General features: G+C 36.2%; 1 protein-coding gene across 1 annotated transcript in view; it reads left to right on the top strand.

Annotated features, from left to right (window-relative positions):
* Positions 1 to 18,989, top strand: part of PUDP (pseudouridine 5'-phosphatase) — a gene marked incomplete at both ends in the record, with an annotated part of 61,364 nt that overhangs the window by 13,514 nt on the left and 28,861 nt on the right. Inside the window, one exon of the mRNA XM_079540816.1 lies at positions 11,684 to 11,902. Coding sequence (XP_079396942.1) covers positions 11,684 to 11,902 — 219 coding nt within the window. The remainder of the gene's footprint in view (positions 1 to 11,683; positions 11,903 to 18,989) is intronic.

Genomic DNA, 18,989 nt, shown 5'->3' with positions numbered 1-18,989 from the left:
CCTTAATAGCTGCTGTCAAAGCATCTTCTATCAGCTTCGTATTTTTCCTATAGCCCTCATGTGAATTGGGTTCACCAAGGTGCTAGCGAGGTTCTTGTCTGCAACCTTTTGTAATCACTGTATTCTTCCAGCATTGCAGTGTGCATGATTTTTATGTTTGTTTGTTGGTGGTGGTTTTTTTATAAGACATCCATAGTATTCTTATTTTTTCCATGTTTTAAACAAGCTGGAAGAAGTTAAGTTAAATAAATAAATTTTAATGTTTGAAGATCTTATGCTAGTTTACAGTTATAATTGCCTTAAAGTGTCATAATACTGGCTCAGTTTTGTGCAAAACCTGGACGTCAAAGGAGAATTGGTTCTCAGTCATGTTCTCTCTACTAGGAAATGCCACTCTAGAAAAAGTTTAATATTTTATGTGCAAGTTAGGACTGGTCCAGTATATCCAGTGCATTTTGGTACCCGATGCGTGCCGAATTTTAGTCTCTCTAAGGGTACTTCTGCTGAAATATAATTATTTTTGTGTGCAGTAGAGGCATATTGATGATTTCCGCCTCCCTCCTCTCTTCCCCTCCCTCCTCCCCTCCCCCCCCCAATGGAGATCACTGAAATGGCTTCAGACTGAGCTGGTTTTAATCCATTTCACAGGTAATAATTTGCATTAGGTATTTAATTTTGAAATGTCTCCTCCATATCTTATGGGAGCTAATGCATGCCTCACATTTGTTGTTCACTCTCCCAAGTCAGTCTGCATCTTCTGTATTAAGTAGTGACTATGTACGATGGGAGGTAGTGTTTGTTGACAGACAGTATAACCTAGTGCACAATTTTCAAAACTGAAGCCAAGCTCAAAACAAGTTTTTTCAGTTAAAAAGGAATACTGTATTCACTATTGTTATTGTCAGTATTTAGTAGTATCACTAGGCAGACTTCATCATATATGCAGAGAGTCTAAGACTTTCAGCACAGTTTTTAATATGTATATATGAAATAAAACTATACAGCACTTTAGTAGCAGGCCGTGGGATGTCTTGAGAGTTATTGTGTGAATATTCATGAAAAAAAATATATATTAAATGATTGCTATTACACACTGAATTGTACAGGTGGCAGTTTACTGGGGAATATTCCTACTAAAGAATACTGATACAGTTCAACTGTAGTTGAATAGCAGGTCTTCATTTTTTACATGCAGGAAAAGTTCCTCTTGTAATGCAAGGTAAGCTCAGCACACAGCATTGGCTGGAGTGCAGATAGTGTTTAAGCTCAAACACAAAAGCATTTAGGTATCTGTGTATCACTGGATTCGGGGAGACTTAGTTGTGAAAAGCTTTCTTGGCCAAGTGTAAGTTTTTACTTTGTGTCAGTTATAAAGCATCTAATTATAGTCTAGAACAAATTGAAGTCTTTGGTAGTTCTGTGGTGTTAGGAAACAAACAAAAAAGCTGATAAAATAGCAGTCATGGCACTCCACTGCTTAACTCTTTGTGTTTCTTCTGTAGGCTGCTTGCTGTCTTTGTAGCCTGTTAAGATATGCCTCTTTTTTTTACCAGGAGTCTGGAGAAAAGAAAGGGGGAAAAGGCTTGCTGTCACCATGTAAGATAGCGATAATGGCCTGAACTCCAATCCTCAGCTTCCCATGTAGGAGACAGGGGTTGCAGTCATACAATTTCAGTTAGCTCTCTGGCTTCTCTAGGTAAAATTCCACATTTATATGGTGTTAGAAGTACCCTAAACTGGTACCTGTAGAATAATTTTGAGGTTTCATCTATGATTTTCAGACGAACAGTGATTTCAGCTCATAAAATGTAGTTTTCGGTTTCCTCTGTCACACTTACCACATGATTTGCATGTATGCACATCTTTTTTTTTATTACAGCGGCTAAGGTTAGAAGTTCTTAGCAAACTGCTTTTAGGGAAATAATGTGGATAGGTCGTGCAGTATTTCTCAAACTTTCTCCTGTAATGTAGGCAGCCAGGCAAGATCAAATATCCTCCCTTGGAAAATCAACCACATTGATAATGTTTTCTCTGCTTAAATATTATGACCACAGAGAAGTTACTTTATCAGCTGGTTTACTTCAAGTTTTTTAGATGCACTTGAGTGGAAGGAAGAGATTAGCTTTATTAATCTATAGTCCTTTACACATCCCTTGTGACAGTATATTTTTGACACGTTGCTGCAATTAAGTTTAGAACATTGTTCAAGGCTACACTGGAAAAGTGTTTTTCTTCTCTATTAAAGTCACTCTGTCTTTTGAAGTGTTTCCACTATTTAGGAAATTGGCTTTGGGGCAGTATTCCTGTGAGTGATTTAGAAATATGTAACACTGGAAGTCAAACATGTTGAGCTCTCAACTCGCCTAAATCTTTGCGTATATGTACTTCTCCTGGGCAAGGAAATTCTTCCTGATAATAAGGAAATTGGTATTTGGAGAGAATGTGGTGTGCTGAAGATAATTTTCATGCCTTTTTAATATTTTTTTTTCTTGTAGGAGGGAATGAAGTTTTCTGACTCTTTCCCCCTCTCCTTCAGATTCCTTTTTCCATTGTTTTCTGCTTCAGATTATGAGTTAAACAAAACATTTCTGGCATATTTGTTCAGGGAAGGTTATGTTATAGCTTTTCCTAGAGAGAAAGTACATCTTAATTAAGATTTTTTTTTTTTCTTCTGCTAACGTCAGTAGCATAGCAACCCTTTTTCTTTCATCTACCTTACATGGTGGTTTCATCCAGGTGCCTTGGAGCATCTCACTTCAAAGTAACATTTAAAATCCTGTTTTGCATTCCTAAAGACAATACTGTAGCCATGTGTTGTCAGCAGTGAATCAAGAAGATAAACCCCGTTGGTGAAAGGCTGAGTTCACTGTAAGCGTGGTGTAAGCTGTACTTCCAGGAGCTAGTGATTGCTCTTCTGGGTGAGAATCCTCCTTGTATTTTACTGTTGCCATGTTGTAGTTGTTCATATGCTAATGAGAGTATAACTATGACTTGTCACATACATCTTAAAAATCCATGCCTCTGTTAGCTGTAGGTTTAGCCCTAACAAGCAGATGTTGGCACCATGTCAAAAGCTTTTTCATGGTTGTCTTTTTTTTTTTTTTTTTTTTTTTTTTTTTTTTTTTTTAAATGCTTAAGGGTCTTCATGAATGCCTAAGAGCATATCAGATAGTTTCTATGCATCAATGGCTTTTCTACTTTTAAACAAATTAGGTGTTGTCACATAACTGGTGCTTAATAAGTGTAGTTTTAAAATGTTTTTAATTATGTCATATATATTGTCTGCCATATCAAATTGGGTTACCTTGTTTACTTGAACTGAAATACAGATTTATCTTTAGTTTCTCATTTGCTCTGCTGTACTGGTGGTGGAATATTTTTTTTACAGCACCATGTCAGGAAAATATTTAAATGATTTATTCTCAAACTGTTTTTTTCAGTTCCCTATGGCATTAAAAAAAAAAAAAAAAAAAAAAAAAAAGGTAAGGTGCATATGTGAATACAAGATTGCATTAAGATATCTGCTTTATTAGTGCAAACTAAGAGCCTTTTGAATTTATTCAGAAGCTTTTTCCCCACCCTATTCCCCAAAAGCTTTTTCCCCACCCATTCCCCAAAGAAATAAAATATTTCTTTGCATACAAAATAAGAAATAGACTTCCTCTTTAGCTCTGTAGAAGAATTTTCCTAGTATAATCCCAGGGGGCCAAATATGTGATGCTTCTTTGGGCACAGCTCTATGCAGCTATTATTTTTTGGATACTAAGCTTACTTTTATTTACTTTCCTTTTACGCCTGTTATAATATTTTATTACTTTCCTTTTACGCCTGTTAACAATAAGTTGAATTCGCGGTAAGATGCATTGTATCAGAGAAGGACAAGCAGACTGGCAGTGCTTTAACTGAGTTAGCCAGTGGCATTGTGTTTCCTTGGACTTAGTGAAGTAAGCACTGTGTAGCATAATGGTATATCTTGGAGTGTACTTCTATTAATATTCCAGTACAACATAAGAAATAGATTTGCAAAAATTAAAGCTCCAAAACAGACTTTCCTGCTCTCTACTAAAATGAATAATGGATCATTTCGATGATTTTAAGTGCTAATCAAAAATATAATGATTTGCAAATCATTGCTCAAATCGGAGCAATAATTTTAATTTTCAGCAATTATAGTCATTACATTTTCTTTATCTTTCAGAAATTGCAGTTTATCATTTATGTAAAATGGTTTACAGAATAAACTGCTCCTTACGATTTTGAAGCAGCTATTACTTAGTGCTTCCTGGTTATCTTTATATACGTTTTACTAACCTTAAGCTTTAAGTTACAATAAGATAAACTTATTAGTACTTATGAAAGTAGATCAGTCCAAAGTTTATAAAACTTGGATACTGTAGTAGAGTTTCATTTGACTGATTCCATGAGCAGATTGCATTTGGATTCAGCCTCCTTGGCTGTGGACACCAACACCCCATGCCTTGAAATTGAGGCATGGCTCAAATTGTTTGATTGAGCACACATAGAAGTGGTGTTTATTTCTTTCTGTGACAGTGACTGAAATGATTGCCTCTGTATGGTGACAAATATAGTTTCATTTTTTTCATAAGCAAGTTCATTTGGAAGCAACGGGGGGAAATGATATAGCGAAGAATAGAACATTCTTGTTCCTTCAATCCTCTGGAGGCCCTCTTTGCTAAGGTGTTTCAACCCACAACCCTTTGTGCCCTTAATTCAACAGGCTCCAGGTTGATTTGGATTCACTGGCTATCTCTCATCTAAGTTTTATTGTTTAAAAGGCAGCTGATGCCTTTAAAACACCTCTCCCTCACCCACAACAGTTTCTGCGTGTATTGTATACACACATCATATATAACAAAAATCTCTTGAGATGTTAGAGAAGTTGGCTTAGATCCTAAGGATAGATTGAAAGGTTCAATCTCATTTTCTGGACTAGTGCTGTAACTGCTAGGCTATTGTGCAGAAAGCAATTTCTGTTGCGTTTCTCATCCATCCTCTTGCTAAGCTGCTGTAAGTGATTCTGTGGTCAGCTGTTACACTGCTGTTTTCTTCAGCTTTTAGCCATCACAAATAGCTGTAGTTTTGCATTTTTAAGCTAGCTCTCTCAGTGATGCAAGGATGAATGGAAAGGTGTTGGGAGGGAACTGCAAGACATATTACAAGACTGTTGTCTACTAAAGATTATTTAGAAACAAAAATCTTAATTCTTCTTTCCCCTTTTAATGGTTGTTTTGTTATCTCAGGAACTTTCATCTCTAATTCTCCAGTGGTTCTGGATGGTTTGAATTCCGTTTTGCAATTCTAGATTTGTTCCAGTGTCAGTTATATATATATCGCTTAACGGTTTTTGCATTGTTTATGCTGTTTTTGTCCGTCTTGTTTGAGTGCTGAAACTAAAGGGGAAAGGTTCAGATTCCATCTGAATGAAATGCTAAATGACAGAAAAAGAATGGAGAATGAATTATACACCGTGTTTATTCAGTGGAATAAACTATTGCTACTTCAGTGACTGGTTCCTATAATGCTGTTGAATTTTTTTTAGGTATTAGTATTTTGCCATTGTAGTAATTTTTTTTTTTTTTTTTTTTTTTTTTTGAGATGGAACTGTAATTGATAAACTTTTTGTGGATAGCATTTTGCATTACTTCTTGGCTTAAGAGAATGTCTTATTGTAACTTTGTTGTTCACAGGCTGTCGGTTTTGTATTCTTTTTCTGCTTATGAAAAGCACCAATAGGATCTTGCAAGGTTTGTGGATACTTATATAAATTTTATCTTGGCAGTGACATTTCATAAACTCTGTGATAGTCCACGTACCATTTGGAAATGTGTGTTTCTGTTTCATATTCACATCCATGTCTATAAGTACTGGTCCAACTTTGTGATCAAACAAGCGAAGCACATGTACTGCTTGTGGGGAGAGATATACTGCAGAGCAGTATGCTTGATGATGAATCTCTTTAGAAGACAGAGCCCTTACTAACAGACATTTGTTCCCTGGCTTTTATGCAGTGCTGCAGCAATTGTGCTCCTGAGTCTCATAGACTTGGCACAATTCAACTATTAGTGAGCTGATCAGCTCTACCTTTAATAGGCTGGAGAGGGAAAAGGACTGTCAGTTCATGATTTTGCATGTCAGTGTAGGTGGGCATGAAGCTTGGAGGACTATGGATTGAGTTTTGCATGTGATAATTGACAAGACTTGACAAAGTTAGTTTTTCTTTTGGGAAATCTGTCACTATTTTGACTTTGCCAGTACTACATTTCTATCCAGTGTTCTTTCCCACTTCCGTTGATGTAATGGGAGAATAAAAACAAACGAACAAGGAAGCAAGGAAGGCCTGTGCTACCTTATATTCAGAAATGACAGAAAATATAAATATGCTTTTATTATTTCTACAACTAGAAGAACAATCTTACATACTTTTTTGAATGCTCATTTCTCTTATCATTTCAGCAGCTGCACATATGTGTTTGCAAGTTAGCACTTGTTTACTGTGTTTTTTGCAACTTTGTGACAATTAGCACAGTAACATTTCCACTTCTATAATTATATTATGGTTTATAATTATATTTTGTGCCATAAATGAACACTTGCATGGGTTCATATGTTGTTGCATATCCTCTGGGGTTTGAAGGAGCATTGTGAAATACTAATAGGAAAGCAAAATCATAGTAATATGTGTAAATTCATTCTGTGTTTATGATGACAAAATCTTATGAGGTTTTCTCATACGTGGGCCAAAATTGTGATAAGAATGACCATTCAAGTTTGAATTTGTCTTAACTGAATACTTAAGATGATTCTCTTCCACACACAGAGAAAAACATGCTTCATGACTATGGACATAATAAACCTTTTTCTGGAATTAAAATTTCCTCTTTACCTAACAAGCTCTCTCTCCTCTATCAAAATAAAAATCTTGGCAATTTTAGTCTGGATCTGATTTTGGCTTACTAGAAAGCATTGAATTCATAGGATTGAAGTTCTGTTTACTTCTAGCTTAAATATTAATCGTAGATATATTGCATCAAGGGAATTTGTAACAAAGATTGGATAGTTTATTCAAACTCAAAACGAACAGCTAAGATAAACTTTTATGTACTTGTACTAACCTTATTTCCTTGATAAGCTGGAGATTATTTTAAATGTGTTATAAAATTACTTGCAGACATTCAGAAGTCATACAAAAAAAAAAAGTTCCTAATTCATTCACGAAATCATAATTTTCTGTCTTAAGCCATGTTGTATAAGTAAACAGTGGTGAAACTGAGGTTTAGATAAGAATTGGTGACTGCTGTATCCTTAACCTAGGTAGACCTGCACTTCTAATTCTGACTGCAGTGATTTGAACAGCTCATACACCCATGTCTTCCACTGTGTCTGTTGCCAAGTGACCTATAGACCTTTCTGTACGTATGCTAGCATAATTTTTTTGCTCAATCACAAGCTGAGCAATCTGGCACCTATGTCATTCTTGTCACTTTATTTGTATTTGTTATGATTGGGTTTTACACACTGTAAACAGCATCAGTGGGGATGCTTTTGCTTTTTGTGTAGAACAATTGATATAAAAATGACTGCAAGATGATATGTGGTTGGGGAATGCATGTCAGTCATTCGCAGTGAACTGTGGTTAGTGGATGAGCAGTGCATCATGCTGTTGATGTCTGTGTAAAAGATGCACCAAGGAATGACAATTGGAAATATTAAGACTATTTTGAAAAGCAGGAGACAATAAAGCTGAAGTTAATACATTTGCTGCCAATTTCAGGGGCTGAGAAATCTTGCTTTTTTTCCTCCTGTTGGAACAGACCACAGCCACATGTGTTTTGCTGTGTTCTTGATAAATGTTCCTAATGTGAGCTAACAGCTGGGGTCAAATTCACTTTCATAAACATATATGTTTATCACAATTTGGGTTGCTGTATAGCACCTGGCTAAACCTCCAGCTACTCTTGCAGTCTGGTATGGGCCTCATTGACTCTATGGATGTCTGGACGTATTAAGATACCGCTAGATGCCTATATTGATGTGCTTGAATTGAACTTCAATTTCTTTAGTCATTTCATTTATAGTCATTTCTTTATAGTCAACAATAGTTTCTGACTTTACTTAAAATTTGTAAATCAGCTGTTGTGGATTATTTCTTGTTACAGTTGGGCGAAAACCTAGCTTAGCTTGTGTGTATGACGGGTCTCTCCTGTTCCTGACATACGGTGATATGGTTAGCTTGTAGTAGAGTAAATATCCATACTGTGTAAGCAGACTGTGAATTTACAACTCTGTCCACTTCTCCCTCTCCTCTCTGGCCACAGAACTGTGTGGTCACCCACTGTCAGAATGATAAGTGCAATTGAGATACCAAGACTCAAGTGTGGGGGACTCCAATCAATGTCTGATTAAGCCCATCAGTGTTAGTATTTCCCAGCTGCTGTGTCACTAGGATGTGGTGACCCCTGTCTTTAAACAGGGAAACATGAAAATACACATAGCACTGCCTGGTGTTTTAAAGTCAGGCAGCTCCAAGCCCTAAGTGGGACTTAGGCTGGAATTGCTGCTAGAGAGCAAAGCCTATGCTGTCCCATAGCCGAGGATGCCTCCACCAGTATCTTACTCCAAGGACTGAATGACTCATGATTTTCTATGTAAAATCTGACTCCAGGTCATGATTATAATGCATGCTGATTGATAGGAATTTGGATCTGAAAAGAATTCAGGTGACTGAAAGGTCCATGTAACACAAAATTTTAGAAAATCTGTGGAAATATAGGCAACGCTAAGAGCTACAAATTATATACAATAACCTACACTGATTGTTAATTATTTTATGCAATGATAAATCTCTAATTATAACCACAGCCCTCAGTCTGAGAAGAAACCCCAAAGAACATGCTGGTCCTCCGTATTGTCAGGTCACAATTGATTACTTTTTTCAGATCTCCCAGACTTGGAGACTTGAATTTGTGTAGGTATTTAGTTACTGCTGTGTGGTTATAAGAGGGGTATACAGATTTTTGTTTGTTTAGTCAAAAGGATTGCATGTCCTTAGCTGTTACGCTTATCCAAAACCTGTGTCTTTTCCAGTAGTAGTCTTCTCAGATTGTGATTGGAGATTGTGTGGTGTATGTGTGCAGTTGGGGTTTAACTTCTATTTCCCAGATTTCATATTTTCTTTCTGTGCTGTGTAGTGGCTCATGTCTGTTTGAGCAAGTGAAATACAGAATGGGAAGGAAAGAAAGCTTTCTGATAATCTGCTTATTTAAGCATTTGTGTTGCTTTAAGCACAAGTTAGACTAATTCACATTTAAATTAAATATATGAATGATTATTTGTATACTGACCAGAGTTTTTCCTTTTTTTTTTTTAGTTATTATTTCTATTGGCGTCAAGAGAACTAATTTCCAATGCAATGCAAGTAGCATAATATTTAATTATTTTAATAGGTTTGACACAAGGTTGTTTATAAGTGCTCTTTGGTCTGCGAACTTCACCATTATCTAACGTTTTTTAGTCTGTAATCTAGACGTTATTAAGCATTTATTTAAGAAGACAAGATTTTGTTCTCAAGTATATCATGTGATATTTAAATGCGGGAGGCTATTAAATTGAGTAGCTATACAGTTGAGTCATTCACTTTCAAATAGATTAATGGAATGATTGTACAGACAGGAAAAAAAAAAACACCTTGCTCTGCAACTAGGTTTTTAATTCCTTGTTTCGTTTTATTTCTGCATAGTTTGCTGTGTGTTGCTTAATAAGATGAGGATTAATTTTCAGTTTCAATTTTCAACTTAGGGTCAACAGTTGACCCTAAATGATGTACAAGAAAAATCAATACATCTGAGAAATAGAAGGAAAGAACTGTGAAAATTGAGTCGTTTTGTTCTTAACTCACCTTCTCAGCTTGCTGGCAGTGTATTACCTGGCAGTGTAAAGCAAACAAGGTTTTTTGTTTTTTTTTTCCTGGTGCTAGCTAGCTTATCGCTTTTTAATGCCAAGCCAGTTGTGTTTCTTCTGATTCAGATGCATAGTGTGATGCATTTGATGTGTGTTTTATGACTTTGTAGGTTACTCCTAACATTTTCCCATTAAGTATGATTGGCTGAGAAGCATTTGTACATCAGCTGTTATTATTTTTCTCTTATATTTGTGCAAAGAACTTTTTATAAATAGTTTGCTACCCTGTTGAACAGAGCAGACAGGTGCACTGGTTCTCTAACTTTTCTTTTGGGTCAACATCTTTTCTGGTTATTGAAGGAAAAGATGAAAGAGATTGTTCTGGCAGGCAGCAATGCGTGTCTTCTGCACTGTTATGTGGTCACACAATGATATAGGTGCAGTGATGTTTCTCATTTGATTTCAGATCAGAACCATCTGCTGATCTCGGGACAAGCAGATTACTAGGTTAAGCAGTGAGCATTTGTCAGACTGCAGAGGAAGGTCACTGGGTATACTGTAGCCGTAGGCTCTGCTTTTCTTTCTTCATTGTCTTTTTCATAGTATGTATATTGTCTTACAATTTAAATGCTGTTGCTTACATCCTAAGTATTCAGAAAGTAAGGCAAGGTGCCCATGAATAATTTCAGTATTTTATTTTCCCTATAAAAATATTTTTGCATAGCAAAAGATATGGTGACAAGATAAGTCCCTGATCTCTCTAGATAAATGTCATAAATGCAGCTACTTTCTTAAATTACTTTTGTCTTTCACTGCTAACATGATAATAATAAGCAGTCCTTTAGAGGTACAGAAGGCAAAAAAATGCATGAGAAGGAAATTAAAGGATGGGTAACAACAGTAGTTTTGTTTCAAATGAGACAACTCAAAAAGATAAACAGTCTGGTAGAAATACCACTGTTCAGGATCTTCAAAAATGAAATCAAGAGCTAAAAGGACTTTTCTTCCTCTGTGTGGTGTCAAAGTAAACGTTATTGACCTCCTTCAATGATTTATCATATGGAGAAGACAGGAAGGATTGTATACTGTTATTTAAAAAAAAAAAAAAAAAAAAAAAAAAAAAAAAAAGAGTTTTGAAACAATAAACACCTTTCACTGGCAAAATTCAGCCTGAAGTTTACTCTTGCCAGAACCCCCTTGGAAATCCATGAAATCAAGTAGGTGTGTTCTGCTTGAGTAATCACATGTAAATGCAGATATGCCAGCAGCACTATAATAATGACTGTAGTGTCTTTTGAAAGCACTCTGAAGCTTCCGTTCAAAGATCCTCTTAAATAATTAATTTTTTTTCCCCAATTTACATGGAATATGTAATGACATCCCTGAGAACCAGATTTCCTTCCTTTCTTTTCTTTCCCATTCAAGGAATAAGTACAGCATTTTAATTAAGTCAGTGGTTGCTAACCTGTAATGTAAACTGCCAATGGAAAAGAAAGTTGATGGAAGAATAGGTCTAGATAGTTCTTTGTTGTAAACCTCAGTAACCTTTTCTGAATATAGAAGGGACAGCTTGAAGGACCCACATATATCTGAAGTGATCATAGAAGGCTGGCTTTCTCTCGGTGAGACAGTATACTTTCTTATTCCTGGAAGAGTGCTATATGATCATTTACACTATCCTGTTTGTTAAGACTGGCTGGTCAACTGGCTGCATGTATTTGTAATCTATTGTTATTTCTTTTTTTGTTTCTTTGTTTTTTGGCAGATACTGAACGTCTCTATACATTGGTATTCGAAGAGATATGTGGGCGTTTTGGAAAGACCTATACTTGGGATATAAAATCATTAGTCATGGGTAAAAAAGCACTAGAAGGGGCACAGATTATTCGAGATGTTCTAGATCTTCCAATAAGCAAAGAGGAGTTACTACATGAAAGTAAAATGAAGCAGGAGAAGATATTCCATACAGCTGAATTGATGCCAGGTATGCTTCTCTTTAGTATTTATAAACTGCTTATGGAATTATCTATTTGCTAGCCAAAGTAGGATTTTTTAATCTGATGTCAGTAAAAGTTCCTCTTAGAGACTCAGTTTCATCTCTCTTGCTTTAGCAAGTTTTATTCAAATCTGTTACTTGTGAAAGATATTTTGTCTGTTAAAAGTACTGATTTTTTTTTTTTTTCTTATTTACTTGAAACAGCTGCTCTTTATGTGTTTTAAGTACAGAATAAAAAGCAATGTGAATATGCCCAAGTTCAGTTTCATAAACTAGGAATTCTTTAGAATGGTTACTGGCAACTGTGTAACACAGCAAGTCATTTTTCTCTAGTCCAACTTTAAGCACAGATATTCTTTTTGATGTACAGCTAAATGTATTTGCCCATTTTTATTTTTTTATGAATCTCATTTATGATATAAACTCATGCATTATATTCCATTACATTTACATGTGGAATGCTTAGAGAAGAATCCTCATCCATAAAAACATAAGCAATATTTAAAGCTAGGACTGCTGTTAACTTTTTCTAAGAAAAGAAAAAAAAAAGAAAAGAATAAGTCCTGGAGCAAATATCAATAATTTATGGGGGAAAAAAGGAAGTGTGGGAGAAATGAAAAAAACAAACAAAAATATATGTGTATTTAAACGAAGTCACTGCATGTCACTAAAACAATTCCAAAGAGATTTTTTTCTCTTTCAATGTGTGCTTGTTTTTTTTGTTTGTGTGTTTGTTTTCTGGCAACTGCTGCAGAACGTTAATTATATCATTTTAATTTTTAGATCCTTTTTTTATACCTAGTCCCATAAGGCATTAAGAGGTTAATTGTTAAAAACATGTGATGTGTTAAAACCGAATAAAAAGAAGCAGAAAGAAAATATGTATTTGCTTAGGTAACTAAAAATTTGAATCTCCTGCTCAGCCAGCTTATCTGCATGTCTCTCTGATGCTTTTTATATGCAGCTTTTTTGAAACTGTGCCTTTCTCACATGTAGATCCAACTAAGACTGTAAGCCTAGTTAAGCTTGCTAGGTAAACAAAAATGATGGAGGGATTTGTTTTTTCATTTTTTTATGTCAAACTTCTGCAGATTTATCTCATGCAAGACAAAGAAAACCTTTGTCTGGGTTTAAAAACTGTTGGATAGATAGATCGGTGGTGGAAGTGTTAGAAATCACAGAGGAGAGTCACTTTAATGGAGCAGCACATGTAGTAGATGCCACTGAGTGAATAGTCTATATTTGCTGGGGATTATGTTAATGTCAGTGAAGTAGCTTGAATACAGATGCAGAGAGGTGATAGAATAAATTAGCAAAGGAAACATTAAGCTTTGCACTGTTTCTTACTTCAAAAAATGAGTTCTGGGCTTGCTTGTCTATTATAGATGAATCAAGAAAAATTCTTACTGAGGCAAACGTAGACATTTTTATCATTGCCAGAATTGTTCAACTGGTTACTCTTTCAGTTCAACTGTATACATGGGATAATTTTCTTCAGACAATTCTCTAAAGCAGAATTAATGTTAATGTAAATACTTAATTCTTTATGCCAATGTGAGGATCAAATGCAGGCTTGGTCACTGAAGCAATGGGATTTGTACTTTGTACCATTGTATGAGATAGAAGCTGAATTGCCATGAATTTTAAGAAAACCAGGTTGATGTTAGGTATTAATCTAGAAAAAAATTGCACTAGCTACTTAGTATTTATTTTATTTAAAGACTAACCTATGCTTCATTCTGATAGCTGTAGTTTTTTAATTGATACCTTTCTCATGTACTTTTATATCTTCTGAGAACATTGTTTAATATAAGCCTCATGGATTTATTCTGCTGCTTTTTAATATTCTTTAATTAAGAATGAACATCATGCAGGTGTTGTCTAAGATGTAAGGTAATGGTGACATTTTAGGTTTACAGTGTTCTCTGACTAATCTGGTGTTTCAGATTGTAATCAGGAAATACAGGAAAGTAAAAGTTAATTGTCTTGATATTGGAAGGAGTAAGGTTATTCTGACATGACGAGCCTCTATCTGGTCAACTTGACAGCTATTAGGCAGGTGGCATTCTAATTTCAATCTATTTTGACAATTTTTTCTGGGAAATAAGATTTGAATTTTGATTGATAAAGAACAGTACGGAATGATGCAATATGTATGCATCATATTTATTTCTTAATATCATATTTATTAATGGTATGCATTATTTCTAGCAGTGATAAGTCTGTTAATTCCCAATCAAGTAATTGACAGTTATGTTATTGGTGGTTAGGGATGGTATAGAAGTGTTGTTGGACAGTATGTATCAAAGCCATGCCTCAGCATAAAAGCTTTCAAAGATACTAGTATCTGAAGGTGCAGATTGCAAGATTTTGATATAGCTAGGCTGACCAGCAAGCCTCAATGTATCAAATTCTAGTCAAACAGAGTTTTAATCTACAATGAGAAGAGAATCTACGGGTGTATTGTTAACATAAACCTAGAATATATGCACAGCCAGAAAAATCTACCTCCAAGTTACACAGCTGTCAGTAGGTACTATTGCCATGTCAAAGTTAAGAAATTAATGCTGTTCTTTCATACTTGTCTCCTTTTTTTTTGGTTCAGCATCATTACAAAGCACAGATGCTTGAGGATTGTGTGGTGGTGTGCTTTTTTCAGAAATTTTCCCCTCCTGGGTCATCTTTCTGAGAACTGGGATTTTTTCCTTTGCAGTTCCTTTTCAGCCATTGCAGAATGTGAAGTGGAAACCATCTTCCTGTTCAGACTATCTCTTGTAGTCTGGAGTAGATATTTTCAAAGCTTAGTTTATTCACTTACTGAATAAAGTGAATTAGAAATTACAAGAAGAGAATTAGTACAGGTTTCAATAAGAACTTATTCTAGAGCTGTATGTCTTCTTTTTTTCTATTTAAATCATAACAGTTCTAGTCAACCAGCATTCTAGTTTAGTTTGCTTAGTTATTATTTCCTCAATCAGCATCTGTGCCCTTTAGAGTTAAACAGACTTCCTACCATGTTTTCTTTTCCTTGATATTATTGTTTTAAAAACTTTTTTTTTTTTTTTTTTTTTGTGTGTGTGAGTCCGTTCTGGATTCAATGAACCTATAACTCCAAACCATCTATCAATTAACTGCTGCACACTGGGAGTGATCATGTCTGTTTGGCTGATTTCAAACATTTGGCCTTTGCAGTAAGTCCTGAAGAGCTGCAACCCCAAAATGCTTTTACCAGGAAGTCATAAATACAGTTGAGAGAGATTTCAAATTATGTAAAATTTAGCAGGGTTTTTTTTTTTTTTTTTTTTCCCGTGGGCTTACCTGTGTCAGAATGCCTAGACTATGACAAAATTAATGGCTTGATAAACAAGGAGACCCAATGGCTCTAGAAGAATCTTTGGTGCTCTTTAGAGAAAAGTAAGATGAGAAGATAGAATTCTTCATTATAGCCAATTATTTTTCCAGATGAGGAGTAGGTTATTAGTTTCCATCTATACTTCTGAAACTCAGTGAAAAGATAACGTACCATTACAAATAGCTTTTTTTTAAAAAAAAAATGATGTCTCGGAACAAAAACGAAACAGGTGGATATGAGAGATATATTTCCACAGTCTCACGAGATTCGTGGCAATTACACCAAGTGTTGCGTAGTCCCACCTCCATCACTCTATCACCATCATAGCAGCAATACTGAATTCACCTGAGGATAAAGAATGTGCTGGTAATGAATAGCACTGTTCTGATGGGCTTGGAACTCTTTTAGCACATAAAAATATTTTAAAATCAGTTTGTGGCATACGTGAACAGTCGGCTTTTATTGTTCTCAGTAAGATTTATTTTCTCTTTAAGTACTTTTTATGCTTTGTTGCAGTTGAGATTTTTACTGTAAATTGCTTTTAAGATCTTAAAGGATTATTGTTGAATTGGCTAAAAATCCAATCAACTTGACTAAACCCTGAGTGGCAACATTAGCTTTTCTTTGATTAAAAAGAGTGATGAAATCTTGAAAAGCTTTGATTTGGATCTGATGTTACATTTAACACAGTAACTGTAAATTATTTTTAAAAGGAAGAGTAGTCTTTCTAGACATAAACTATATTTAAGATTTCTATTTGTTCACAACTGTCCATAAATCATACAAGACAAGCATAATGCATGTACATAGTTAATTTAAACATGTGAAGTACTTCTTCTTTAGAAGAAGTACTCAGAAGTACTCAGAAGTTTTCTCAGAAGTGAATGTTTTCTTTCTAATGTCCATTGAAGCCTCACAGACTACTTCTTCTGTGTCACTTGTAGGCTTGAGTGTGGGTGTCTAAAGTGCCTTGTTTTTTGTGACCCAGAGGTCAGGTGTCCTCTACACTCATGCTGTTAGTATGAGTAGAAAGCTGTCTCTGGCACAGTGAATGAGGAGCAACACTGTGTGATGTATTTGAAGAACTTCTTGGGGTGCTGAAGGTCAGCAAGAAGGGAGTGAAGTTGTATTTGTGCTCATAATTTGCTGGCAAGTTATGTGAAAAAAGTACATGGTGATCTGTATATCTCTTCCAACAAAAATTTCAGTGCACAGGGCAAAAATCTGTTGATCGAGATCATTCTCTAAAAAAAGTCTGTAGCCATGTTGTTTCTTCCACAGAATATGCTACATCTCAGCTACAAGACTTTTCAAGCGCAGTTATATTAGCATTGGCTATATAGTGTAGATAAACTCTGGAATTACAGGGGACTGCATAACAGTTAAACAGTTAATTGGATGTCATTAGTATATGGATGGCACACAGAGATGGATGAGAGATAGAGTACATCGTTATGGTCATGAAAGAATTGGTCACTAACAATGCCACTGTTTATTCGAGGCATAATTTAATTTAATTAGGTTTTGGGTGTTACAAATGTATTATTAATTTTCACATCATAATGAATAATGCCATTTCAGTCATAACTAAAGAGGTAAGCAGTGAGCTTCAATACAGTCTAAGACTTATAGAGATGCTACTGAAGCATAGGTTGGATGAACAGACAGTGAGGTGGATCAGAAAGACTGGGGGGACAACCAGAATCAGAGGGTAGTGGTCGGTGATGCAAAGACTAGTTGGAGGCCAATAGTGAGCAAAGTATCTCAGTCCTGCATTAATTATCAGAATGTTGGGATGGAGTGCACCTTCAGTAAATTTGCAGATGACACAAACCTGGGAAGACTGGTATTCTTGTCTGCATAGAATCACAGAATCACAGAATGGCCAGGGTTGGAAGGACCTCAAGGATCATGAATCTCCAACCCTCCTGCCACATGCAGGGCCACCAACCTCCCCATTTAATACTAGACCAGGCTGCCCAGGGCCCCATCCAATCTGGCCTTGAACACCTCCAGGGATGGGGCATCCACAACCTCCTTTGGGCAGCCTGTTCCAGCACCTCACCACTCTCATAATAAAGAACTTCCCCATGACATCCAACCTAAATCTTCCCTCCTTCAATTTAAAAGCATTTCCCCTTGTCCTGCAGTTGTCAACCTTTTCAAAAGAGTTGATTCCCCTCCTGTTTGTAGGCTCCCTTTAGGTACTGAAAGGCTGCAATGAGGTCACCCTGCAGCCTTCTTTTTTCCAGCTCCCTCAGTCTGTCTTCAGAGGGGAGGTGCTCCAGTCCCCTGATCATCTTTGTGGCCCTCCTCTGGACCCTCTCCAACAGCTCTCTGTCTTTCTTGTACTGGGGGCTCCAGACTGGGCTCCAGACCTGGACACAGTACTCCAGATGGAGCCTCACAAGAGCAGAGTAGAGGGGGACAATCACCTCCCTGTCCCTGCTGGCCACCCTTCTTCTGACAGAGTCCATGATACCATTTGCTTTCCAAGCTGCAAGAGCACACTGCTGGCTCATGTTAAGATTTTCATCTATCAAGACCCCCCGGTCCTTCTCTGCAAGGCTGCTCTCAAGGACTGCTCCTTCCAGTCTGTATGGATGCCTGGGATTCCTCTGGCCCAAGTGCAAAACCTTGCACTTTGTGTGTTGAACCTCATTAGGTTCACCTGGTCCCACCTTTCAAGCCTGTTGAGGTCCCTCTGAATGGCATCCCTACAAACAAAATATGGCCAGTATGTCCAGAAAAATGATTCTTCCCCTCTGCTCAGCATTGATGATGCTGTTGTGTCAAGTTCTGAGGCCCCTAGTACAAAGCGAGACATGGAGGTACTGGAGGGAATACTTCAGGGCCACCAAGGCAATCAAGGAGCTGGACCACCTCCCTTTGAGGAGAGGCTGAGAGCTAGGGCTGTGCCTGGAGAACAGAAGGAAGGGAATCTGAGTTCCTGAACTTTTGTACTTCTTGTTTGTATTGGTCACTGAAAAGCGAAGTGTGATAATTAGCCAAAGGGTTTTGTTGTTCAAAATATTTGTTGAAAATATATCTGTAGTCTCAAGAGTAATAATTTTTTCCTATTGGTTTAGGTTTTATTTGTATTTATTTTTCCCCAAAAGTTTCTAATTTCATTGGCGTTTGTGATTTCTCTGTTTTTAAACATGCTGATGTTTAAAGTTGATCCTTCTTACTTTCAACTCACGTATCTCAATTTAGTGTACAGTTCTTTTCACCTAATCTTCTTTCCAATAGTCATCGTTGTGTAACTGTTACCCCAGAAATATAGTAAGTATCTGTGTCTCTTCTAAAACTTAATATTTAAGGGGATAGAAGAAATAATATTATTTATCTTTTTAGTTATTTAAAATGAAAAGAGTATGTTTGGAAACAAATCATGACAATGTAAGATGTTTCTTCCTGATGTTATTACAGAAAAAAATTATGCTGTATGGCCTGGGTTTTTAATTGTATGTATACCACATCAGGAAAGTCTTCCATAACTAATACTGAAAAAAATGGCGAACTATGTTTCTTTTGATCCAGTAGGAGGAATAGAGGATGGTGCCAAGAAGCTTAACAGATAGGTCTCTCTGTGGTGGATGGGTGTTGATACTCTGTGTTATCTACTAGGAAGTGAGTGCACGGGAGTGAACTCCATATTTTTTTCTAATCCATTTTGCTGTTTTTGCACATATAATTTTAAAATAATTACTTGAATATATT

Source organism: Tetrao urogallus (genome assembly GCF_951394365.1).
Source record: "Tetrao urogallus genome assembly, chromosome: 1".
Classification (NCBI taxonomy): domain Eukaryota; kingdom Metazoa; phylum Chordata; class Aves; order Galliformes; family Phasianidae; genus Tetrao; species Tetrao urogallus.
Note: the sequence above shows the minus strand (reverse complement) of the source record. Positions and strands in the feature narration are given on the sequence as shown.